Source organism: Chiloscyllium plagiosum, unplaced genomic scaffold (assembly GCF_037043375.1).
Source record: "Chiloscyllium plagiosum isolate Xiang-an unplaced genomic scaffold, Cpla_swu_hap1 HiC_scaffold_3, whole genome shotgun sequence".
Taxonomy (NCBI): Eukaryota; Metazoa; Chordata; class Chondrichthyes; order Orectolobiformes; family Hemiscylliidae; genus Chiloscyllium; species Chiloscyllium plagiosum.
In genome coordinates this window covers 35,992,126-36,019,905 of record NW_028270141.1, presented here as the reverse complement: position 1 = coordinate 36,019,905, position 27,780 = coordinate 35,992,126, and the positions used below count along the sequence as shown (strand labels likewise).

At 40.5% G+C, this 27,780-nt stretch overlaps 1 protein-coding gene across 5 annotated transcripts in view; it reads left to right on the top strand.

Moving 5' to 3' along the window:
• gclc (glutamate-cysteine ligase, catalytic subunit) overlaps window positions 1-18,009 on the top strand; it is a 68,366-nt gene extending 50,357 nt beyond the window's left edge. For all 5 annotated transcript variants that reach the window (XM_043679578.2, XM_087978419.1, XM_043679584.2 and 2 more), the window contains 4 exons: window positions 7,862-7,943; window positions 8,995-9,098; window positions 15,973-16,093; window positions 17,186-18,009. In XM_043679578.2, the coding sequence (XP_043535513.1) occupies window positions 7,862-7,943; window positions 8,995-9,098; window positions 15,973-16,093; window positions 17,186-17,394 (516 nt within the window). In that variant the 3' untranslated portion in view covers window positions 17,395-18,009. The remainder of the gene's footprint in view (window positions 1-7,861; window positions 7,944-8,994; window positions 9,099-15,972; window positions 16,094-17,185) is intronic.
• Window positions 18,010-27,780: the final 9,771 nt, after the last annotated feature.

The window sequence follows — 27,780 nt, the reverse complement described above, 5'->3', positions numbered from 1 at the left end:
AATGAATCTCAAAATTGGAGACCAAATCAACTTTTGCCTGAGTCTTGGAATTGGCAATACTCATTGATTTTTAAAATAAATTGCTTGTATGGTCTATTTCTCTTCAGAATCTGGTTGAATGCAGAGAAAGTACAGATCAAATACTGCTGAAAGTTTTTATGAAAATTGTACATTTTAGAAGGAAAATACAATCAGTTCTGATGTAACACGATAATTCTGTTCTTGTGCAATCTTGCACTGTAAGAAAATCACACAGTAGCCATGCCATTTAAACTAATGGGGATGGAATTGCATTATAACCAATACAGGTAGTGAGAGTTGTGTACTACAAATAATGGTCTAAATTCTTCAATTTGCATTGAAGAAGCACATGTTAAAGCAGAACTGACTGTGGTTAAGATTAAGTTGGGTAAATTAGTTAAATTTTCTTCTCTTGCCAAAGATAATAGAAAAGGTTTTTGGAACTTTCAGAAGCTGAAGGACTCTGGATATTTATCACTCTACATTCAATTGTTCTAATCTGAATTCTATCATGTTTCTATTGTAATTTCTAGGAATGCAGCTTCCATGTTGTGTTGCTTAAATGTGAAATTTTTCAAATGTATTTTTGGCAAGTTTTCAATTCCAAGATACTAGTTGTACCAGTGAATATAAATTTCGCTTCCACTTAGATTCAGCCATTCAGAATATTGAATGACAATCTTCACAGTGAGCAGAATTATGGTGGTCGGTCAGGGTGCACTGGATTACTTAAGCCAAGAGGTGATGTGTTGATGCATTGGTATGTTTTCAGCAGCAACTGAAGTGAGGCATTGGTAATGTCGGGTGTTGGTACAGAATGGGAATGCATGAGTTTATGTCGGGTATGTTCAGACTGATTTCACCTTTCTAAGTGCTTACCAGGGAGATAAATGGAGTTAAGGACAGGAGAGAGAAACTTGTGATTGGGAATAAAAATATTTGTTTCTGTTTTTCCAGTATTTAAGGGTCATTTAAGATACTTTTCAGATATGCACATGAATGTGCAAGGAATGGAGGACAGTGGACCATGGGCAGGCAGAAGGGATTAGTTTAATTTGGCATCATGTTCAGCACAACATTTGTGGTTGAAGGGCCCGTTCCTGTGCTTTGTTCTATTTAATTAGAGAATAAGGCTTAGCAACAGAATTAGGCCGTTTGGCCCACTGTTTTCTACCTTTGAGCCAGAGTCGGAGGGTGGTGAGAGGCCTAAGGGGGCAACATCTTCACGCAGAGGGTGGTACGTGTATGGAATGAGCTGCCAGAGGAAGTGGTGGAGGCTGGTACAATTGCGACTTTTAAAGGCATCTGGGTATATGAATAAGAAGGGTTTGTAGGGATATTGCCCAGGTGCTGGCAGGTGGGACTAGATTGGATTGGGATATCTGTTCGGCATGGATGAGTTGGACCAAAAGGTCTGTTTCATGCTGTACATATCTGACTCTGTGCCTATGTTTTTCAACTCCATTCCCCTGCCTTCTCCTCAGCCTGTGATCCCCTTACTAATCAAGAATCTCTGAATCCCTGACGTGGCCTCCACAGGAATGAGTTCTACAGATTCAACACCCTCTGGCTGAAAAGATTCCTCCTCGTCCTCGTCCTCCGTCTTCTGCTAGTCTCCTACTAGCAGAAATGTCATCTTCATTATTTTCCAGCCTCTTTCTTTTGTGTTTTTAATCCTAAAACTGTAAAGACAATAGGAGCAGAAATTAGGCCATTCAGCCCATTGGGTCTCCTCTGCCATTCAATTATGACTGAGTTTCTCAACCCCATTCTCCCACTTTCTCCCCATAACCCTTGAACCTCTTGAAGATGTTTTTCCTTCTCTCCAATCTAAAAGGTCTTCATTTTACTCCTAAGGCAGTGCCCTGGGGTCATAGTTTCTCATACCGATGGAAATATCTACTCTGTCCAGGTCATTCTGTATATTTCAATTAATCCCCCTGCCATCCTTCTCCACTCCATAGAGTATAAACAGTGTCCTGAAATGTTCCTCATATGTTAAGCTTTTCTTTCTTGAGAACATTCTCATGAACCTAAAAAAAATCTCCCTACCCTCATCCTTCTATACTCCATTGAGGTGCAGACCAAGAATCAACAGCTTCTCATATGACAGCCCTTCATTCCTGGGATCATTCTTATAAACCTCCTCTGGCCCACCTCTTGCCAGCAAATTCTTTCTTTACAACATCCAAAACTGTTCTTGAATATTCGGTATGCAGTCTGACCAGAGCCTTTTATATCGCCAGAGCAATATATTTCTGCTCCTGTATTCTAGCACTCTTGAACTGAATGCTAATATTACATTTGCCTATAGTTTATCAGTTGTTTATTTGAGAGGGAAACAGTATCTAAAGAGAGATCTTGCTAATATGAGCTATCTGGGAGCCAGGTAGGAAAGTTGGGTAATCAGTTTAATAGGAACAGGGTCAGAAATGGAGGAACTGGTGGATTTAATTGACAAGATCTAGTACATGGGGAAAATCGGAAGAACCTAGAGAATTCAGCATTAAGGTTTGCCATGTTGAGCAGAGGCAGCTGAATGGAGTAACTAAGTCGTTGGTGAGCTCCTAGAGGTTAAAAGGGCAGGGGAGAGTTGTCATTTAAGAGAACTTGTTTCTCTTGACTGAGAACCATGTTCTTAAACATTCTATTGTAATATTCACTTAATATCTAAATGGGCTTCTTAGAATTTTCCCCAGCTAGTTATAAATTGCTAGAATAGAGAAGGATGTTAATCTACGTTCATATTACTGTTTTAATTTATTAGTAGAGTAGAGCAGTGCTTTTGGTAGAGAGCTCTGGCAGATTTCTGACAGAAGCTCATCAAAAACACAGCAAATTTAGATCCATTGCAACATCTGTCATAGCCGTCTGTTAACTAAATAGTTGCTAATTTAGGTTCAATAAATATGTTAACTATGACATTCAAGCCTTGCTGTTCAGGAATCTGGTGTTTTCTGCAGGACAAGAGTTTGAAGCAGTCAGAAAAGATATTCATGGACTTTCATTATAATATCTAGCTCTCCTTTTTGAACTCCTAGTATCTACTTTTAAACAGGACAGGTGGCCTCATCTAATGTAAACATTGGATGTGTCAAAAAGTAACACCAGTGTCTACTCTCTATTTGAAGTTTTTTTAACTCCATGGTAATTTTGTTTTTAATTTTGTAGTTTTGGTTAGTTGAACATCCCTTTCTTTTTAAGAAAAGGACTTTGAACAAAAATTCATTTTTGCCCTCTAAAGGGGCACTGAGGTCCTTGTTACCACACTCCGGATTGAACCTGTGTTGATCTTTTATAGCTGATCACCTGTTTCTTTAATCATACAATGAGAGAGAGATTGATATTTCACTTCTGCTTATGAAATTCCTCCCTCTCTATAAAGAGTCTGTTGCTGAAGTCTAAGCTCAAGGGCAAATTGTTGACTTGATTAGGAAATTAGCTCAGTGGCAGAAGATCAGATTTTTTTTGTTCATGGCACGTGGGTGTTGCTGACTAGACCAGCATTTTGTTACCCATCTTTAATTGTTCTGGGGGAGGTGCATTTTTGAGCTGTACATCTGGTCCCATTGAATTTCTAACCCCATAGGTGATAGAGGCTGCACCTTTAGAAGAAGCCTTTGTGTTTAAGTGTAGTACATTTTGTAAATGGTACCCACTCCTGCAACTCTGCACTGTGAGGATGGTGATGGGTGCTAAACAAGCTTTGCTTTTTGCCCTGTTTATTGTCTACTTTGAGTATTCTTGGCAACTGCATCCATCCTGACTTCTCCCTGGTAGATGATGGACAGGTTTGGGAGCCTAGCCTCTGACCTTCTCTAGGAATCACGGTATTTATATGCCGTGTCAAGTTGTTTCTATTGAATGAGACCCCACCCCCCCCCCAAAAAAGATGGATTCAGTGATGGTAATCCCATTGAATGCCAAGCAGTAATGGTTAGCTTCTCCCTTATTGAAGATTAGGCATTGGCTAGTGTTTGTGGTGTGGATTTAACTTGTTACTTACCCCAACCCATACTTTGATGTTGTCAAGGACATGGACTGCTTTAGTATTTGAGCAGTCACAATGCTGTTGAACGTTATGCAATCAGTAACTTTCACCAATTTGGTCCTTATGGTGGACGGAACATCATTGAAGCAGCTGTAAATGAGTATAGGACACCACCTTGAGGAGCTCTGCAGAGATGTCCTAGGGCTGAAATGATTGATCACAACAACAATATCCTCCTTCCTTTTGTGCTAGGTATGACTCCAATCAGTGTATATTTAATCCTGATTTCCATTGATTTTTGGTTTTGCTAGGGTTCCTTCTGCCGATACAAAATTCAATGTGACTTTAAAGGGGCAGTGTGACTTTTGCTCAAGAGTTCAGCTGTTTTGTTCATGTTTGGAACAAGGCTGTAATGAGGGCGTAAGTTTCTGTGTTAATGAGCAGTTTATATCTGTGCAAGTGTCACTTGATAACACTGATCCTCTCTCATCTCCCGCTTTGATTAAGAGTAGATTGGGGCAGTAATTGGCAAGATTGCCTTTGTCATACTACTTGTGTACATGGGCAATTTTCCATTGTCAAGTAGATGCTAGTATTGTGGCTATCCTGAAACCGTTTGGCTTGAGTCCATTTAAGTTCTGGACCAAGGATTCAGTACAATTTTCTGCAATGTTTCCAGGACCAATGGCTTTTGTAGTAGTCTTCAGCCATTTCTGGAGTGAATTGACTTAGTTGAAGACTGCCATCTGTAAGGCTGGCAGCCTCCTCAAGGAAGCAGAGATGGATCATCCACTCAATGTCTGGCTGAAGATGGATGCCAATCCTTTGGCTCTATATATCCTCGTGCTGGGTTCCCCATCATTGAAGGTGGGGATATTTATTGATTGTGGGATCAAAGTTCTCACAAACTTTGATCGCTTAGCTCTACCTATTGCATACGACTTCCACTGTTTGGTATGCAAGTAGACCTGTATTATAGCTGCTTCAGGAAATACCTCCATGTTTCAATATGCCTAGTGATGCTTTTGGCATGCCTTGCTACTACAGTCTTCTTTGAATCAAGATTGATCTCTCTGCTCGATAATGGTAAACTTGGGGATATGATGGACTATGAGATGGCAGATTGTGTACTTGAATTCTACTGTAACTGATGGGGTGCTCTGTTTTGAGTTACTCAATATGTTCCAAGTCTGTCCCGTTTATCAAGATGGTAACGCTACACAATATGATGGAGGGTACTCCTTGCGTCTAGCCATCATTAAAATGTCATAGATTGTGAAAATAAAATTTCAAATATAATGGTGGTCTTTATTCATGAAAGAATTACAAAAGGTTAGATGTCAATAAAGTAATTCAAAGGCCTGTTTAGACCATACTTAGAGCAATGGTTCCATCTGGATATTTAGGAGAGATATCTTGGCTTGGAAGAAGCCAGCAGAGATTTATTAGAATGATACCAGAACTCCAAAGCTTGCTTCTGAGGAAAGATGAGACATGATCTGAATTATGAACAGAAAATGCTGGAAATACTCAGCATGGAGTAACATTTCTGGAAAGAAAACAAATTAATGTTTCAGATCAACACATGAGCGTTTTGATTTTAGATGTCTGTCATTGCAGTATTTTGCTTTAACAGAGCCTCTGGGTGCAATCCTTGGAATTTAACTGAAGTGAATTGATTTTTTTTTATATATGATGTTAAGGGGAACTGCAGATTAAGATCTAATTCTTATGTGGACTTTATTTAAAATGTAGCCATACTTCTCAGGAGGAAATCTAAGAAACACTATAAATGTTAAATGTGGTAATCTTTTGGTACATTCTTTTTAGCTAGCAACAAATGAGTCTGTTGGTAATTTTTAAGGTGGATATATGGGATTGGATTAGAAATCGTATGTTCTGAATGAATAATGGCAGAGGCTTGCAAAGCTAAATGTTCCACTGTTGTCCCTAAGTTCCCATGCCCCAAATCAACGATATGAGGAGCATTGCCGCGGTAAAAATTCAAATGACCTGATAGCTGACACTTTCTCATGCAGACACAAAAGAAAACACTAAGTGTGGAATACTTACTAACTGTGGCAGCCGCTGAGAAAGTGTGATATTTCTGGTCTCTGACCTTTTCAGGTCACAGACCTTTTTATTTGTACTGCAGGCTTCCGAGTGGCCACCAGGGTCAGGAATATTGAGATATCTTTACTACATTTGTCTCCTCCTAACCATTTGAGTGCATAAATGTTATTTAAGCTAAATATGTTGGTGTAATATGTCATTGCGCAGATAATACACATAGGTTTTATATTGGAACATAAGAACTGGGAACAGGAATAAGCAATTCAGCTCCTTTCATCTACTCTGCCATTTTAATGCATTCATGGCTAATCTCATCTTGGCTTCAACTAAACTTTGCTGTCTAGAATCAATCACATGAGTCTCCTCTGAAATGCTTTCAAATCAGCTACAGTGGGCGGCACGGTGGCACAGTGGTTAGCACTGCTGCCTCACAGCGCCAGAGACCCGGGTTCAATTCCCGACTCAGGCGACTGACTGTGTGGAGTTTGCACATTCTCCCCGTGTCTGCGTGGGTTTCCTCCGGGTGCTCCGGTTTCCCCCCACAGTCCAAAGATGTGCGGGTCAGGTGAATTGGCCATGCTAAATTGCCCGTAGTGTTAGGTTAAAGGGGTAAATGTAGGGGTATGGGTGGGTTGCGCTTCGGCGGGTCGGTGTGGACTTGTTGGGCCGAAGGGCCTGTTTCCACACTGTAAGTAATCTAATCTAATCTAATCTCTGCATGAGGGGACCAAAGTTCTAATGCCTTGTGCATTTGCAGCAACACTTTCCTACTTTTAATACTTTTCGTTCAGCAATAAATGCCAAAATTCCATTTGACTTCCTTTATTACCGTCTGGATTTGCATACTAGTTTTCTACGATTCATGTACAAAGCCATCCAGATTCTTCTGCACCAAAGCATACTGAAGTTTCTCTCCAGTTAGATAATCTGTTTTTTTAAATTCCTTTTGATCAAAATGGATTGCCTTGCACTTTTCCATGTTTAAAATGAGAGCAGAGTTGTTAGAGCACTGTTGGAGTTTCATGGTAGCCATTGCTGCCTCTAAGCTCGCAACGCCACGTAGAATCCTGACCTCCATTTTGGGAAGCCCTGTTACCCAGAGCCATGTACCAGATTCACTGATTATGTAGATAAAAGTATTTGAAACTTTTGTACTTGCACTCACTAAGTGTTTAAGACCTACAATCGGGCGCAACTAGGAAAACTAGTGATTAGTTTGATATTGGGTGTGGCCAATTTTGTGGTTGTATAACTGTTTACATTAGGTGTACAATAGTACAAAAATTCTTTCACTCTTAAAATTTTGCAAAGTTTTGGCTAGTTTCAGGGAAGCAATGTTGGAAAATTAACAATGCTACAGAATCTTTTAATTGAACAAAAGTTTTATGCTGCATGTTCTGTTCAACGAGCTGTTTTGTAGGAGATGCAACAAAAGTGTCAGCATTCAATCATTCTGGGCCAGCTAATTTGCTTGTCTCCTCTTTTTCTTTCTCCTTTCAGTTTTGGTAGTTTTGCCTTGTGAAATTCAAGCTTTTGTGTCTTGTCCACCATTCTAGCAGGTTTTGTTTTTGTTCATCTGTATGAAGTTATTGGTATGGAACGTATAGTGAAGACACAGTGACAAGTACAGAACTTTCAAAGATGACTACAATTTTGAAAGTAACTTGATAATTTGAATGGGGGGGTGCATTCAACTCTGTCAGAGCACTTCGAAATCAGAATTTGATTTAAACTAGTAACTAAATGTTAAAATCTTAAACATTTGTATTGGCCTAGGTGGATGAGAACTTAATTGTGGCTCAAAAGCGTGATGCTGTACGCCAAGGGATGTTCTACTTCAGGAAAGATATTTATAAAGGTAAGTGCTGGGAATCTTGATGTGTTTCAGTCAGTAGTGTAATACGTTCTAGAAGTCACCTGAATTATTTTAAAGTCTAAGTTATTGGAATGTACTATCTAAAAGTAAGTTATTTGCACATTATGAAAGTCAGATTAGTGCCCCTAATAAAAGGGAAATAGTATGGACGCAGGAAATCTGAAACAAACACCGAACACTGTAGAAACTCAGGTCTAGTAGCATCTGTGGTGAAAGAAACAACGTTTCAAGTCCAGTATGATGATACTTCAGAACTGAGTTAGAATTTGGTTCGTTTATTTCATACATCTGTTGGCTAAAATTTGAAGGCAGCACATCAATAAGCCTGGTAAAAATTCCACCTGTGAATCCCATTTTGTTTTTAACAATATTATGAGATGATGCTATATAGGTCATTCTGCTATAATGTGCGTTTTGTTAATGCGAATTCGCTATAACGCGATTGACGAATTGTGGGCACCGTCTCTAAAATGCAAGCTTTTAAAGCGTGTATTGGTTATGACGTGGTTCTGGTCCCATTAGTTTAATGGTGCTGCTACTACGTGGTTTCCTTAACACGGGATTGTATGAGAACAGAATTACCATGTTATAGCAGAACTGACTGTACACCTATACCATTAGAGAAAATGTAATTGTAAAATTTCATCTTTATTTTGTCTGAAATGCCGAATGTTATGAATTGATTGCATATGAACAAAACAACTTTCTTGTACTGAGTTTAAAGAAGCAAAGCAAACTGGATTTGAGAAGTTAGATACTCTGAAATAGTTAATCTGACTAACATACTGTGTGATTCATATCTCCATTGCATGTAATTTGCAGCGTATAGAATTCTAAGGAAAAGATTACAAGTAAATTGTGAACCTAAAACATGGAATTGTGTTGCTGCCTGCCTAACTGATACATTATTTTGCTTCCTTCAGTTTCAATAATACTTGAACTTGTGTTGAAATATGCTATAAAGCTGCATTTATTTTTCAGTTAAGGTTAATTGGATGTGTATTTTCCTAATTCTATGGCTCTGTCACCCTAGCTGGCAACCCAGTTGTCGATGGCTGTGCTTGTACACAAAATGGGATTGATTTGGATTCGGAAGAATATGCATTAATGAGCATAGATACCATTATTAATGGAAAGGTAGGTATAAATGCTCCTTGCATTAGTCTGTTATGATTTGCAGAAATGTTGCCATTCAGAATGTAATTTAAAACTAGCTTTAGCTTTATGCTTCAGAACCCAGACTGTGGTTGGGTCTCGCTTGTTGGTTTTTTTTTCAAAACTGAGGTAATTGGTTGATTTCTCCACCTGCCAATCTTCTCTTATCTATTTGATAAGTGGTAAGGCTTGAATCTGTGCGTGGTTCTTACTTCACACTACTTGTATGTGAAAGTTTTTTTTTAAATTATTTGCTTGTGGAATATGGTCTTTGCAGGCTAAGCCAGAATTTGTTGTCTATCCCTAATTATCCTTGAAGTGGTGATAAAGTGTCTTATTGAACCAAAGCAGTCCTTGTGCTGTAGGTAGAACCACAATGCTGTCGGATGGGAATTCCAGGATTTTGAAACAGTGATCGTGAAAGAACAGCAATATATTTTCAAATCAGGATGTTGAGCACCTTTTTGAGGGGAGTTTGCTGGTGCTGGTGTTCCCATGTATTTGTTGCCATTGTTCTTCTAGCTGGAAGTGGTCATAGTTCTGGAAGATCCAGTCCAGTGATCTTCAGTGAAGTTTTGCAGTGCAACTTGTAGATTGTCAGTAGCAGCACTGCATATAGAGTGGTGAAGTGACATGTGCCACATCCAGAAATAATTGAGCAAGTTGCACTGACCTGGATGTTATGTTTTTTGAGTCCTGTTGGACCTACATTCATCTAGGCAAGTGGGAGTATTCCATCACACTCCTAACTTGTGCCTTGTAGATGGTCGACAGACTTTGGGGAGTCAGGAGGGTTAAAATCATTTCCTCCCTTCCTGATGAAGAGCTTTTGCCCGAAACGTCGATTTTCCTCCTCAGATGCTGCCTGACCTGTGCTTTTCCAGTACCACTATGATCTAGACTTTGGGCAGTCAGGAGGTGAGTTAATCACTGTAAGATTCCTAGCCTCTGACCTGCACTTGTGGCCACTGTTTATATAACAAGACCAGTTCAGTTCCTGGTCAACGGTAACTGTCAGGATGTTGATTTAGCGGTAGATTCAGTGATCATAATGCCAGTGAGTGTCAAGGGGCAATGGTTATATTATCTCTTTATTGGAGCTTTTTGTTTCCATGTGCCACTTTTCAGCCCAAGTCCTAGCTATTATCCATGTCTTGTTGAAGATGGTTAGGCCTTATACACTGCTTTTGAGGAACTCCTGCATTGATTTCCTGGAGCTGAGCTGACAGACTTCCAATGACCACAATCATCTTCCAGTGTGCCAGGTGTGACTCCAGTCAGCAAAGAGTTGACTCCAGTTTTGCTTCGGTTCCTTACTGCCGCACTAGGTCTAATGTGACCTTGGTCAAGGGCTGTCACTCTTAGCTCACTTCTGGAAGCTAGCTCTTTTGTCCATATTTGAATCAAGGTATATATTGATGAGGTCAGAAGCTGAGTGGCCCTGGTGGAACCCAAACTGGTGTCAATGAGCAGCTGTTGCTTGATAGCACTGTTTAAAAATACCTTCCATCATTGAGAGTATACTGGAGCAGTAATTGGCTAGGTTGGATTTATTATGCTTTCTGTGTACAAGATGTACCTGGGCAATTTTCTACAATTTCAGGTAGGTGACAATCTTTAACTTTTACTGGAACAGCTCTGGTAGGGTTATACAGGTTATGGAGCACAAGTCTTCAGTACGGTTATAGAATATTGTCAGGGCCATAGCCTCTATTATCTAATCCTCCATCCATATCTTGATATGGTATGAAGTGAATGGAATTGGTAAAAGATTGGCATGTGAGATGCTGGGGACCTCGGTGGTGGGGGGTCGCAAGGACGAGTTGGATCATCCACTTACCTCTTCTGACTGAAAATTTGCTGAAGCATTCGCAACTTGCCTTTTTCATTGATTTGCTGGACTCTCCCATTATTGAGGATAGAGATATTTGTGGGTGCCTTCCTCCTCCAGGGAGTTGTTTGTTTGTCCACCATTATTCACGATTGGATAGAGCAGGACTGCAGAGTTCAGATCTGATCTGTCAGTTGTCGGATTACTTAGTTCTGCCTGTCGCTACACTTCTGCTGTTTTGACATGCAAGTAGTCCTATTGTGGACCTCATTTTTTTGGTGTGCCTGATAATGCTCCTGGAATGCCCTCCTGCACTGTTTTTGAACCAGGTTTGATTCTCTGGCTTAATGGTAATAAGAGTTGAAGATATGCTGTGTCATGAATTTGCAGATTGTGTTGGAGTACATTTGCTGCTGATAATTCACTGTGCTTCATGGAGGCACAGTCTTGACTTGCTAGATCTGTTTGAAGTCTGTCGCATTTAGTGTAGTAATCATGCCATGCAACGCATTGTAAGGTATTATTAGCATGAAGTCAGAGCTTTGTCTCAGAGGTCTGTATAGTCGTTGTTCTTGCCAATACAGTCATGGACAGATGCATCTGCGGCAGGCAGATTGGTGAAGAGGAGGTCAAATGTATGTTTCCATCTTATTGGTTCCCTCACCACCTGCTGCAGACCCAGTCTAGCAACTTGTTCTTTTAAGACCTAGCCAACCTGATCTATAGTGCTGCTACTGAGCCTCTTGATGATGGACATTGAAATATCCCCAACCAAAGTACATTCTGTGCCCTTGCCATCCTCCGATATCCTCAATATCAAATACTGTGCTTCGTCTGAGTGTTGTGACCAGCAAGAGGAGGATGGTACAAGACCCGAAGGTTCCTTCCCCATGTCTCCCCTAATGGCTTGAGACCACATGGAGTCAATGTGGATGATTTCCCCAGGGCAACTGCCTCTTGACTGTTTTTGTTTGCCACTGTGCCACCACCTTTGCTGGGTCTGCCCTCCCAGTGGGAAAGGACATTTCCTAAGATGGTGTCTGGGACATTGGCTGGAAGGTATAATTTTCAGAGTATGACTGTCAGGCTGCTGTTTTGTCTAGTCTGAGACAATTCTCCCAGTTTTGGCACTAGACCCCAGATATTAATAAGGAGCACTTTGCAGAGTCGACAGGGCTGTTTTTGCTGTGGGTGTTTCTGGTGCCTAGTTCAGTGTTAGCTGCTCAGTCCAGTTTTGGTCCTCTTTAGAAAATCTCAAAAGGGAAAAAAATTGTGATAAGGCTAGGCTTGCTAAGCTTTTGAGGACAGTGGAGAGTCAACTGCATTGAATTACATTCACAGAACAGGAGTACTTCGCAATCTATCACTTGATATTTTTAGTGCTGTTTCTACTGTTACTACTTAATTGTTTGTAAAACATCCTTGACTGTGCATTGAGATTTCTAGTAAAGCAAAGGTACTACAGTTTTATTTTAGAATGTAGGTAAACATAGTCTCAGAAAGGAGCATCACTAATCATAATTCCCATTCTCTGACCAAACTCTGACCAAACTTTGTACATGCATACAAATATAGTACCGCTTAGTGGGCACAGAGATTCAGCTGCTTCAATTGAGAAAATTATATATTTTTCAGAATTTGGTTTGTCTGTGAACAAGCTGCTTTCAGGAATCATAGAATTCCTACTGTGTGGAAACAGGCCCTTCGGCCCAACAAGTGCACACTGACCCTCTGAAGAGTAACACACCCAGACCCATTCCCCTACATTTACCCCTGACTAATGCACCTAACCTACACATCTCTGAACACTCTGGGACAATTTAGCATGGCTAATTCACCTAACTTGCACTTCTTTTGGATTGTGGGAGGATACCGGAACACCCACAGGAAATCCACGCAGGTACTGGGAGAACGTGCAAACTCAACACAGTCACCCAGGGCTGGAACTGAACCCAGCACTGTGGGACAGCGGTGCTAACCATTTGAGTCACTGTGTCCCCATGCAGTGAATTTTTTTTCTGCTGAATTCTTCATGTCCTTAAAATGAAATATTCAACGCTATGACGTAGCAACTCTGAGGCCAAAAATCAGTTGGAATAGGACTGAATAGGTGGAATGACAAATGTTAAAAGAATATGGTATGTGACACTAATTGAATGGATTTTTAAAGGTGTGCAGGAAATAGGAATACTGGAGTTTAAAAAAAACTCCATGGAGTGCAGAGCATTGGAAGTTATTGTGTCAAAGCTGCTGCTTTAACAAAATTATGCAGTCCTTGGCTTCTTTTTTGAGAGGCTGTAAAAGAGAGAAACTCAGACTCTGGGGTTGAAGGGTTTTAGGGTCAGTATGATTATAGCTAACAGATACTGCCTCAGCCAGAAGGTTTAAGTTTTAAAAAAAAAACACTTGTACAAGGAAAATAGTGGCCAGTTCTCCCAGCTCAGCTTTTCTCTGGTTTGGTTTTTAACAGTAGTGTTGTGAAGCTGCTGGACCCAAAGAAGCAAGTCCATGCTGACTCTATCTCTGGGTCTGTCTCCTCTCCTATAAGACCCTGTTTGATTTTGCCATTTGTGCCAAGGGTGTTTACAGAGATTTGTTGCAAGTATTGGGAATAGCATTCTTAACTTGTATGATCTGTTGGGTTTCTGGATAGGTTAAGTTATGCTGTATTGTATTCTCTTTTTTTTTTTGTTTCATTCGGTAATCTTGTAAATAAATTGTTTTGTTTAAAACTATATAGTTTGACCAGCTGCATCCCTCCTGGAATATCTGTGTTACACCTGCTTAAACAACTACCAAAGTTAGGGTCTTGGGCTACTTTCTTGAAATGTTCTGAGTGGTCTATAACATTACTGCTGCCAGGAGCTCCATAGCTCAATGTTGAAATAATGTTTTTAAATATGGAGCTTAGAGAAGATTGTTGAAATGGCAAAAGCAGTTGTTAAATATTTTAATTTGTACTGACTAGAAAATGAAAACACATTAAAGTCATGAAGCCCATAACATTCTAGAATGTATCCAGAATATTTTGAACCAGGGTATTCTAGATTTACTAATGAGCTGGGAATAATTAATATGAAAGTAGGAGAGAATCTAGTGTACAGGGTCATAACCTGATAGGATTTTTTATCTTAGTATTCTCAAATTTAAGTAAGGCTCACTTCAATGAGGTGAAGAGTAGGCTGCGCAAATTGAACTAAAGTAACTGCAGAAATGTTAAAGGCATTAAAAGCTATTTAATGCAAACCAATTACAATCCTAAGATCAAGTATAAAATATCTAATTTGTACAACTGATTAACCATCATTACATTTCAGAAAAAGATTATTAAATTAAAGGCGATAACTTCATAAATGCCAAAAAAATCTAGTTAATCTGAGGAAATAATAAAAGTCAAGAAGTATATGATGGTAAAGATACGGGTTCATTAGTTGAAAGCATATGATACTCTATTGATTAATGTAATTATTACGATTGTTTACAATATTGTCATTTGAGAAAATAGACTGTAAAATCAATTAAATTTTTAGTTTTTGGAAAATTTGACTTGTTTTTATTCAATACATTAACAAGTCATGTGATAAAACTAAACAATTAGCAACCCACCAGGAAAGTTTAATAGATTAGATTCCCTACAGTTTGGAAGCAGACCATTTGGCTCCACGCTGACCCTCCAAAGAGTAACCCACCCAGACCCATTCTCCTACATTTAACCCTGACTAATGCACCTAACACTATGGGCAATTTAGCATGGCCAATTCACCTGACCTGCATATTTTTGGACTCCGGCAGGAAACTGGAGCACCCGGAGGAAATCCATGCCGACACGGAGAATGTGCAAACTCCACACAGGCAATCACCCAAGGCTGAAATCGAACCTGGGTCCCTGGCATTGTGAGGCAGCAGTGCCAACCACTGAACCACTGTGCTGCCCACTATTGCTAAGGTTTTAGCTGTGTTATTTACAGTGCAGAGAAAAGTGGGCCAGAAGCAAGAAAGAAAAGATCCATGATAGCAAAGGTCATGTCTTGTAGCAATTTCCAAACAGCCATGGGGTAAAATTCCTGAAGCTTAGCCATCATAGGGAATAAAGCTTTGCTCCAGAAACACAAAGCTGTAAATGTGTCAGGGAACTAAACCCCATGTTTATTACACAAGTACTTTGTATCTGTTTTTAAGAGGGAATGTGATAAAATACTAGTGATAAATGAGACTAAACATTAATTTGAGGAATTTTCTGGATTCAATGAGTAGTAAGTGATGAAGAAACAAAATCAAATTAGCTAAACCCTCAACACCTTATGGTTTCCACCATGGGGTATTAAAGAGGTAGTTAAAAGAATTTCAGAAAAATATTTCTCAGTTTGGATGCTGCATCTCAAGAAGGATATGTTCAAGGGAATGTGCTACAGATTCACTGAAATGATGCAGGAGCTTCTGTTAAATTTGAGAACAATTTGAATAACTTGTATTCTTTAGTAAAGCAAGTGTTAATTTAGCTTCATAATGTTAAATGAATTTGATTGGATAACTACAAAAACAACACGACAATAACAAAGTTAGAGCATTTTGTTTGTGAAATTGGGAAGCACACTAGATTCGACAGAAGCAGAAACTTGGAACTCTTCCCACACCATGGACAGTAGATAATTGAAACTTTCAAAGCAGAGGTTTTTATTTTGTAAAAAAGTATCATTAGGATATGAGGCAATAATAAAAATTAAATTAAGGTATCAATCATCTGTAACCTAAGTAAATAGTTGTACATAACCAAGCAAGGCTTTTTATTTTCCAACTATCTAATCATAGTGATGTTCATCAATGGATATAAGCTGTGTAAATTGTTGATGCAGGCATTACAAACACTTCCATTAACATGCCAAATATAACTGAAAAGTTCACTTTTATTAAAGAAATTTGTCTTTATATGGCATCTTTGGAATGCAGACTCTTCACAGTTCAATTTGTAATTTGATGAAATGCTGAGATTCATGAGACTTTCCCAATTCTGATTTTGGTTTGCAGGAAGGAGTTTTTCCAGGTTTAATTCCAATTATAAACAGTTACCTTGAAAACATGGAAGTAGATGTGGATACACGGTGCAGCATTTTAAACTACCTCAAACTCATCAGAAAGCGAGCTTCAGGTGAAGTTTTAACTTTTTTAATGTAACATTTTGTTTAATGTATTGGTGTACTGTAACTGGAATTGAGGTCAGCGCAAAAAGGTCTAATTATATTTATCTGTACATTTCTGCTTGTTGAGTTTATAGCACTTGTCATTTTTTTGGGCTATTCTGTTGTAAAATAAAAATTGAAAAATATCTGCACTCTATTGGCTTCTTGAGCAAATTCAATTTTAATTCTGTTCATTTATTATAAGTGGCAGGATGGGGGGAGGTGGAAAGAAACATTTAAGGTACATTTGAAGTGCCACTTTTAAGGTATTTCTGTATCAACACCTGAAAAGATACAGTAAATGATAGACCATGATGGAATCATACATCATAGTTTGATATGAATTATTTTGACTCTCAAGCACCTAGCATGTAAGGCACCTGATCGATCCATGTGGTTTTTTTTTCTTTCAGTTTTTGCATTATATTTGTGTTGTTCTTCCATTACAGCAAAGCCTTGTATGTGAATTTAGACTGGCATATTTGTGGAGTTGGGGGATATGTGGTTGTCTCCAAACTGTAGGGGTATTGGGAGGGCAGGGAGAAAGAGGAAATCTGAAGAGAATTGCTTCTTTAAAAAAGTCATCAATTATGAGAAGGCAAAACCTAATTTCTGAAAATTTGTGGTATGTGGGGTGGCTCTGACCAAGCCAGCATTTGTTGCCTGCCCCTAATTGTCCCTGGACTGAGTAGCGTACTGGGCCTTTGATAGGGCACTTGCATGTCAACCACATTGCTAGGGGTCTGGAGACTCCTCTCGACCAGACTAGGTAAAGCTGGCAAATTTCCATCCCTAAAGGATATTCGTGATGCAGTTGGGTTTTTGCAAAAATCATTAATTTTTATGGCTGTCATTACTGACACTAGCTTTTTTGTGTGGAATTATTATTGGAATTTAATTTTCACAAGCTGCCATGCTAGAATTGGAAACCAGGTCCCCAGGTTAGCTAGATTTAAGTGTCCAGTGACACTTTTCGTTATGTTGCTATCTCCGTACATCTCTCATGGTTCAAAGGATGAAAAATCCATACTTGCACTGAAATTGTTTGATTTTTTTTGCAGGCGAACTGATGACTGCAGCGTGTTGGTTGAGGAAGTTTGTTTCTGATCATCCTGACTATAAGCAAGATAGTGTTGTGACTGAAAAAATCAACTATGATCTAATGATGAACTGTGACCAAATTGCAAAGGGGTTATGTGACTGCCCAAAATTAATTGGAGTACCAATCAGCAAACCAAAATACTCTGATGGCAAGCACAACACCGTTTGATATAATGGCATTGTGTACCTTTAATGTTTATCATACAGATTTTGCATGGAAAAGAGACCACGAATGTGCACAAACTAATGAACAGGGCCAACTATTTAAATCAAATCTTTATTTTATTGATTGTTTAAATCAGTGCAGATTTGTGCATTGCAGTTGTCAGATGACCTGTAAGCTACATGTACATATATTGTTTTTAGATTAACAATGTATTTTTAATACACTCTAACATGGGTTGTTGCACAAAATTCTGCTGTAGATACAAATGGAGAAATGTACTTTGTATATATAACTTTCTTACCACAAATTTCATTGCATTTTATTCATTGTAAATGTACTGAATAAATTGCTTAGATCATGTAAGAATAAATGAACTCTAGATGTTTATATTGAAAGTTGTTGTTGATTTGACTAAAAGAAATTACTAACTTTGTTGTGTCCACATTGTGTAAAATATCTGCATTGTGGTTTACATTTTGTAAGGACTTTGTCAAAGTTTAAATTGATTGCATTGTTTCATAAGTGAGTTCAGTAGATATTCATGGTTTTCACAGTGAGAAAATGAAATGAATCAAGGAGGTGGAATTGTAATTATAATAAATTCATTCTGGAAATTGATTGGACTAAATGCTGTATTAACATACACAAACCTTTTTGGTAGATATTGCTTACTGCTGAACTTAATCTGCTTACTCCGAACTCAATTTGTAACCACTTGAGAACTGCTGGTAACTAGATTTTGTTTACATGTTAAATTTCTGCCTGCCTCAGCACCTAATTTTCTGTGGTATTAACTACCTTTTGCCTTTGCTGCTACATCACAGAAATCTGTCTTTGCTGCTTTAGTTTGACTAAAGCTAGTTTTCTTGTCCGAATAATCCATCAGCTTTCAGTTGATTCTATACTACCTATCTCTTTAGAAATCTTATTGTTGAGATTTGGGAGCAGAAGTAGACCATTCAGTCCATCACATCTGCTGCATCACTTAGTGAATTGGTAATAACTGCTTTTCCGGTGACCACTCATCTAATTAAGTCTGCATCAGGCTGGAAAGTATTTTTTTTAAACTTACGGCTCTTCACGATTTTTGCTTATATGAAGGGGTTACTTAGTCCAGTTAGCTTTTCAGCTTTTGAGGGGTGACCTTCAAGCCTCATATAAAGTATTCAACTGAGGACATTGATGTATTTTGTTATGAGGCTTCAGAATCGAAGGCAACAGTACCATTTTACTACTTAGTCTTTGAAAATCTGAGTAGAAATTGCAACTAATTTGGGTGTATCTAACAATGATTGTTCTAACATTCTTGAATCTTTTCTGAATTTGATGGCAAATTTGAACTCTTGTGGGTTTACATGATTCTTGTCCATTATCTACATCTAATATAATTGGGATAAAGGGGATTGAATTGCGTATCAGGCTTTCTAGATAAGATACTGATGAACAATGATTAATTTTGATTTTTCTTAAAGTGTCCTAAACTTTGATGATTCCAAGCCCCATGACAGTTGATGTAGTTTGGCAAATTTCAGCCTTGCTTTCTCCAATTGCAAGGAGAAAGTGAGGATTGCAGATAGAACAGTACAGCACAGAACAGGCCCTTCAGCCCACGATGTTGGGCTGACCACTAATCCTAATGTATGCACCCTCAAATTTCTGTGACCATATGCATGTCCAGTAGTCTCTTAAATGTTCCCAATGACTTTGCTTCCACAACTGCTGCTGGCAACGCATTCTATGCTCTCTCAATTCTGTGTAAAGAACCCGCCTCTGACATCCCCTCTATACTTTCCTCCAACCAGCTTAAAACTATGACCCCTCGTGTTAGTCATTTCTGCCCTGGGAAATAGTCTCTGGCTATTGACTCTATCTATGCCTCTCATTATCTTGTATACCTCAATTAGGTCCCCTCTCCTCCTTTTCTCCAATGAAAAAAGTCTGAGCTCAGTCAACCTCTCTTCATAAGATAAGCCCTCCAGTCCAGGCAGCATCCTGGTAAACCTCCTCTGAACCCTCTCCAAAGCATCCACATCTTTCCTATAATAGGGTGACCAGAACTGGATGCAGTATTCCAAGTGCGGTCTAACCAAAGTTTTATAGAGCTGCAACAAGATCTCACGACTCTTAAACTCAATTCCCCTGTTAATGAAAGCCAAAACACCATATGCTTTCTTAACAACCCTGTCCACTTGGGTGGCCATTTTAAGGGATCTATATATCTGCACACAAAGATCCCTCTGTTCCTCCACACTGCCAAGAATTCTATCCTTAATCCTGTACACAGCTTTCAAATTCGACCTTCCAAAATGCATCACCTCGCATTTATCCAGGTTGAACTCCATTTGCCACCTCTCAGCCCATCTCTGCATCCTGTCAATGTCCTGCTGCAACCTACAACAGCCCTCTATACTGTCAACAGCACCTCCAACCTTTGTCGTCTGCAAATTTGCTGATCCATCCTTCAATCCTTATCCAAATCATTAATAAAAAATTACAAACAGTAGAGGCCCAAGGACAGAGCCCTGTGGAACATCACTCACCACAGACTTCCAGGCAGAATATTTTCCTTCTACTGCCACTCGCTGTCTTCTGTTGGCCAGCTAATTCTGTATCCAGACAGCTAAGTTCCCCTGTATCCCATTCCTCCTGACCTTCTGAATGAGCCTACCATGGAGAACCTTATCAAATGCCTTGCTGGAGATTGAGTCAAGAGTGTGGTGCTAGAAAACTACAGTAGGTCAGGCAGCAACCAAGGAGCAGGAGAGTTGACATTTCATCAGATCCATTTACAGATAACTGCAGATTGGTTTTGCTCTGTACACTCATACAGAAACTACAAGTATTCTTTCTGTTATTAGATGCGTTGGCTTGCATTGTTCATTTTGTACTACATTTTTAACCTGGGGTTCATAAAATGTTGTGCTTCACAGGAGCGCTGTAAAACAAAGCACCTCCTTCCATGGCTTCAGATCATATTGACATCAGGCTATCAAAATCTGAGGCTTTGAGGTGTATCTTACAGCTCATTTTTCCTGGGCAGCTGAAGGTGCATCAACCAGAGCAATTAAAATTTGAGGCTGCTCAAGAAGCCAATTTCAGGATTGTGGAAGGGCTAGGTGCAGGAAGGATTTGAAAGTGAGGATGAGAATTTTAAAGTCAAGATGTTGCTTGATCAGGACCCTTGTAGGTCTAGACAATGCATCATTGGCCAGTAACAGACATCATACCACTAAATTCAGCAAACTTGGATTGAGATAGCAGCTCAGGTCAGTGCAGTGACCTAGGTTAATGCAGCACGTTTGTGTACAGCAGAAGTTCATTAACCTTCTCGCTGCCCTGCTGCTAAATGTTACCATCTTTTGTCCTGTTACTTCCCCTCAGGGCTACTACTCACTGCACACACACCAATCAAGAATCATGACTTACAACATAAATGCACTGAATGGCTCTCACCACAACCTCAAGCTACTAATCCTTTTGCCCTTTATTTGTTCACTGGGCCTCCTTATCACATTCACCTGTTCACAGGTCATCACTAATTGATCTTTTTTTCACTATAACCATGCTCAGTCCTCCCATTGTATTATTGCAAGGACAATCTAGCCTATCACACTGGACTAATGTCTCCACAGCAACCTGACTAATTGAACCTGATGTGCAGAATTGACTATAGAGTGGAATGAATGAGGCCTTGGACTGACTTTGGTGGTACTGTAATCATAGTCCCTGCTGATTCTGCTAGGAGCTGTTTCCGTTTGACAATCAGACATGGCCATTTAGTTGAAGCGCACGCTGACATATAAGCTGCTGACACATCTTGTATGATTTTGACTGGTGTGCTAAATAGCAATAAGGGGAAGTGGTTGCAAAGTGAAAGTGTGACTGGACTAATAAACCAGAAGGAGAAAGTGAGGACTGGAGATCAGAGCTGAGAATGTGTTGCTGGAAAAGCGCAGCAGGTCAGGCAGCATCCAAGGAGCAGGAGAATCGACGTTTCGGGCATAAGCTCTTCTTCAGGAATGAGGAAAGTGTGTCCAGCAGGCTAAGATAAAAGATAGGGAGGAGGGACTTGGGGGAGGGGCGTTGGAAATGCGATAGGTGGAAGGAGATGCTCTTTCTCCAACCGTCGTGTTGCTATGGTCTGGCGATGGAGGAGTCCAAGGGCCTGCATGTCCTTGGAGTGGGAGGGGAAGTTGAAGTGTTGAGCCACGGGGTGGTTGGGTTGGTTGGTCCGGGTGTCCCAGAGGTGTTCTCTGAAACATTCCGCAAGTAGCGGCGCATGGCTGCAAGCGTGGATGTGTGTGGAGGTGCAGGTGAATTTGTGGCAGATATGGAAGTATCCCTTGGGGGCCTTGGAGGGAAGTAAGGGGGGAGGTGTGGGCGCAAGTTTTGCATTTCTTGCGGTTGCAGGGGAAGGTGCCGGGAGTGGAGGTTGGGTTGGTGGGGGATGTGGACCTGACGAGGGAGTCACGGAGGGAGTGGTCTTTTCGGAACACTGAAAGGGGAGCGGAGGGAAATATATCCCTGGTGGTGGGGTCCATTTGGAAGTGGCGGAAATGACAGTGGATGATACGCTGTATATGGAGGTTGGTGGGGTGGTAGGTGAGGACCAGTGAGGTTCTGTCCTGGTGGCGGTTGGAGGGGCGGGGCTGTAGGGCGGAGGAGCAGGAAGTAGAGGAGGTGCGGTGGAGAGCATCGTCGACCACATCTGGGGGGAAATTGCGGTCTTTGAAGAAGGAGGCCATCTGGGTTGTACGGTATTGGAACTGGTCCTCCTGGGAGCAGATGCGGCGGAGACGAAGGAATTGGGAATATGGGATGGTGTTTTTACAGGGGGCAGGGTGGGAGGAGGTGTAGTCTAGGTAGCTGTGGGAGTTGGTCGGTTTATAGTAAATGTCCGTGTTGATTCGGTCGCCCGAGATAGAAATAGAAAGGTCTAGGAAGGGTAGGGAGGAGTCTGAGACGGTCCAAGTGAATTTGAGGTCAGGTTGGAAGGGTGTTGGTAACTTGGATGAACTGTTCAACCTCCTCGTGGGAGCATGAGGCAGCACGATACAGTCATCGATGTAGCGGAGGAAAAGGTGGGGGGTGGTGCCAGTGTAGCTGCGGAAGATGGACTGTTGCACATATCCTACGAAGAGGCAGGCATAGCTGGGGCCCATGCGGGTGTGCCCATGGCTACTCCTTTGGTTTGAAATTGTTTACAAGGGGTTCTCTTCCTGCTCCTGCACCATTACCCCAGTGGTCTTTGAGAATCTACCCTCTAGTTTCTGAACATTACCCCAGTGACATCATCCATAAGCATAGCGTTCATGTCCATCGATGACCTCACCCAAGTTTGACAATTCCCCCACTGTTTGAATTGCTTCTACAGCATTTAGTAGAATTTTCCTCCAATATCGGGAAGACTGAAGTCCCATGGATCTGAAATCACATGTAGACTCAAGGGGGTAAGGAAGGCAAATTTCCCTCCATAAAGGGAAACAGTGAACTCGATGAGTTCATACACAAATCAACAGTTGTTCATTTTTACCAGATTTTTAACGAAATTCTAGACATGGTCGACGATGCCCTCCACCGCATCTCCTCCACTTCCCGCTTCTCCGCCCTTGAGCCCCGCCCCTCCACCTATCTCATTTCCAACGCCCCTCCCCCAAGTCCCTCCTCCTACCTTTTATCTTAGCCTGCTGGACACACTTTCCTCAGCCCGAAACGTCGATTCTCCTGCTCCTTGGATGCTGCCTGACCTGCGCTTTTCCAGCAACACATTTTCAGCTAATAAACCAGAAGCTCAGGCAAATGTTTCAAATCCCACCATGGTAGGTATTGATGCTTGAATTTCGTTAAAAATCTGGTAAAAATGAACAACTGTTGATTGTTGTATGAACTCATCGAGTTCACTGTTTCCCTTTATGGAGGGAAATTTGCCTTCCTTACCCCTTTGAGTCTACATGTGATTTCAGATCCATGGGACTTCAGTCTTCCCGATATTGGAGGAAAATTCTGCTAAATGCTGTAGAAGCAATTCAAACAGTGGGGGAATTGTCAAACTTGGGTGAGGTCATCGATGGACATGAACGCTATGCTTATGGATGATGTCACTGGGGTAATGTTCAGAAACTAGAGGGTAGATCCTCAAAGACCACTGGGGTAATGGTGCAGGAGCAGGAAGAGAACCCCTTGTAAACAATTCCTTATCTTCACTTTACGTGACTAGAAATGGAACCACTGATATATAAACTAGTTGATTTGTTCACCATGCACTTTACAACTCTCTCTCGTTAGGCTTATTTACATTGAATTTATTTATACTGGTGTACTACCATAAACTAATTCATTGTGGCTCTTGTGAAGTTTAACACGGCAGCAGGGCTACAGGTGGGCTCATGCCCAGGCCTCAAACACTCCTGCATGCTTTCTTTGTTTTTCTTTCTTTTTACTTCTCTTTTTCTTTTGTTTACTTTTGTTTTTCTTTGAAACCTTTAGCAGTGGGTTAGTCAGAGAAACTAGTATGTCAGCAACAGTGGGCTGTATGCAGAGTGACAGCTCCTGGTGGTCAGAGACAGTAGTAGATATGCTTCCTCACGGCAACTGGAAACAGTTGCGGCAGTGACAGCAGGGATGTCCTCCAAGCGTTCGGAGCTGATGGCAGCAGCGGCCAGGGACTTCTTGTTGCAGTAGGCCCAGGATGGCGTCTTATGGTGATGGTGAGGTGTGGCATCATCAAGGTGACAGCGGAGCCAAGAACTCCAGGTTGTGGGGTGACTGTGGGTTCATCACAGCAACCGGCATTGGCGTGATTGACCCAAAGGTGAAGCAGTGGTGTCTCATATATTGGTGGCTCTGGCGCAGGCAGTGGAGGAGGGGTGAGGCTACAGGTGTCAATGAGCCAGCTCAAGACTCCCTTTTAGTTAAATCTTATCCTTTTTACTTTTAAACTATTCAAAATGACGCTGGTTGGTGGCAGCTGTTGAAGCTTTTCACTGTATTTTACTGTTCTAGTCACTGTAAAATGCAACTGACAATAAATGTATTGTCAAAAAAAACTTGCCTTTCACATCTCCTTTAAACTTAGCCCCTTTTACCTTAAGTCTATGTCCCTTCGTAATTGACATTTTTACCCTGGGAAAAAGATTCCATTCTGTGACAATGTGAACTTACCAACTTTAATAACAGTTCATGGATTGAAAGCATTAGCAATTACTCTTTCTAGAATAAACTGTTTCTCAAGATGGAAGTGACAAAGACAAGTTGTTACACAGAGACTGAAAACAATTAGACACGTATTTGTGAGATTACATAAGCAAAACTGCTTTGACACCTGCTTGATAAGCTGGATGCTTTATCACCACAAGTAGGAGGATTGTCCTGCAGAAGAATTTAAGGAGTTAATCACAGGGAAGTTGTGTCTTTGAACAGACAGTTAAAGCCAAATTCTCCGAAAGAATAATCAATGTTGGGGATGAAAGAATCTATTGAATCGTCAAAAATCTCATACCACAAACCATAACTAGTCAGTGGCAAATCTTCAGAGATCAAAATTGCATCCGGATTGAACCCTGGACATTTCCAGACCTAGACACTTAGTGAAATGGAACTGCAGGAGACGGGGAAGATAATGAGTATTTTGCATCAGTATTTACAGTGGCGAAGGATATGGAAGCTAGAGAACTTGGGGAAATATATAGCTACATTTCTAAAAATGTCCATATGACAGAGGAGAAGGTGCTGGATGTCTTAAAAAGCATAAAGGTGGATTAAACCCTGTGATATGACCAAGCATACCCTAGAATTTTGTGGAAAACTAGGGAAGTAATTAATGGGCCTCTTGCTGAGATATTTGTATCATCGATAGCCTTAAGTGAGGTGCCGGAAGACTGGAGGATGGCTATTGTGTTGTCATTATTAAAGAAAAGTGATGAGGAAAAGCCAGGGAACTGTAGACCGGTGAGCCAGACATTTGTGCTGGGCAAATTGTTGGAGGAGATCCTGAGGGACAGGATTTACATGTATTTGGAAAGGCAAGGACTGATTAGGGATAGTCAACATGGCTTTGTGCAATGGCAATTGTGTCTCTAACTGAATTGAGCTTTTGAGGAAGTATCAAAGAGGGTTGATGAGGGTAGAGCAGGGATATGATCTATATGAACTTCAGTAAGGTGTTTGACAAGATTCCACATGGTAGACTGGTTAGCAAGGTTAGTTCACATGGAATACAGGGAGAACTAGCCATCTGGACACAGAACTGACTAGAAGGTAGGAGACAGAGTTGCTTTTCAGACTGGAGGCCTGTGACCAGTGGTCTGCCACAAGATTCGATGCTGGGTCCCCTGCTTTTTGTCATTTATATAAATGATTTGGATGTGAACATGCGTGTATGGTTAGTACACTTGCAGATGATGCCAAAATTGCAATGGACAGTGGAGAAGGATACCTCAGAGTACAACGTGATCGAGATCAGATGGGCCAGTGGATCGAGGAATGACAGGTGGAGTTTAATTTATATACATGTGAGCTGCTGTATTTTGGAAAGTCAAATCAGGGCAGGATTTATATACTTAAGAGTAAGGTCCTGAGGAGATTAGTGAAGAAGGCATTTGGTATGCTTGCCTTTCTTGGTCAAAGCATTGTGTTTAGAAGTTGGGAAGTCATGTTGCAGCTGTAAGGGACATTGGTTAGGCCACTTTTGGAAAACTGCATTGAATTCTGGTCTCCCTGTTATAAGAAGGATGTTGTGAACATGAAAGGATTTAGAAAAAGGTTTAAAAGGACATTGCCAGGGTTGGAGGATTTGAGCTACAGGGAGAGGCTGAATAGGCTGGGGCTATTTTCCCTAGAGCGTCAGAGGCTGAAGGGTGACCTTATTGAAGTTTATCAAATCTTAAGGGGTGCAGATAGGGTGAATAGCCAAGGTCTTTTCTCCAGGGTAGTGGAGTCCAAAACTAGAGAGCATAAATTGAAGGTGAGAAAGGAAAAATTTAAAAGGGACCTTAAGGGCAATGTTTTCATGCAGAGGGTGGTGCGTATGGAATGAACTGCCAGAGGAAGTGGTGGAGGCTAGTATAATTACAATTAGAGGCATCTAGACGGGTAGATGAATAGAGGGATATGAACCAAATGCTGGCAAATGGGACTAGATTAATTTAAGATATCTGGTTGGCATGGACGAGTTGGACCGAAAGGTCTGTTTCCATGCTGTACAGCTCTATTACTCTATTAATAGGGTAGCCAAGCTGGGTTGTGAGGCTTAACCTGCTTACTTGAGAGGTCTTATTATGTTGCTACATGTAAAAAAGTTTAAATCTTTGTTTCCATACTTGGTTTGTCTGTGAGAATTTCTTAATAATTAGCCAAATTAAAGGTGACTTATGGTAATGTACCCACAACAATTCTATCATGCCCCTCCTAATTTTGTAGACTTCTATCAGGTCAGCCCTCATCTTTCAATATTCAAGTGAAAAAGAAACTAAGTTTATCTAATCTCTCCTCAAAGCTAATACCCTCCGAATATGACAACTTCCTGGTAAACTGTTTCTGTATCCTCTCCAAAGCCTTCACGTTCTTCTAATAATAAACATGGTGACTAGAGCTGTGTACAATATTCCAAATGTAGCCTAACTAAAGTTCAATACAGCTGCAATATGACTTGCCAATTTTTAAATTCCATGCACCGACCGATGAAGGCAAATATGCTAAATGCCTTCTCGATCACCTTATCCACTTGTAATGTCACTTTCAGGGAATTATGCACCTATTTGCCTAGATCCATCTGTATGTTGATGCTACTACAATTCAGCCATTTACCGTATACAGAGGAATCTCGGTTATCCGACTGGGCAGGGAGTATTTGTTTGGATAATCAAATGCCAGATAACACAGTTTAAAAAGAATCAGGACCTTGCGATCCTGTTCGGATAATCAGAAATTCGGATAATCAAATGCCCGATAATCCAGGTTCCTCTGTACTTCAATTCTGCATTAGACCTTCCAAAATGCAACACATCGCATTTGTCTGGATTAAACTCCATTTGCTGTTTCTCTGCCCAAGTCTTCAGCCTATCTATATTCTGCTGTATCCTCTAGCAATCCTCCTTACAAATCTGCAGCTCCCCAGTCTTTGTAGCATCTGCAAACGTATTGATAAGAGCATTTACATTTTCCTCCAAATCATTTACCTGTATATACTCATGTAAAAGTTTAATATTTTAGACTATTTTATAAGATTAAGTTTATGGGGTTGACTATTACATGGATACTACTTTTGAGGGGCTGAAATTCATGCCCCTCAAAATTAATACAGTATCATTAGTAAAAGCCCAATTGATCTCCAAATGAATTTATTTTAAATCATGAATTGCAGCAATTACCAGATAGAGACAATAGAAACAA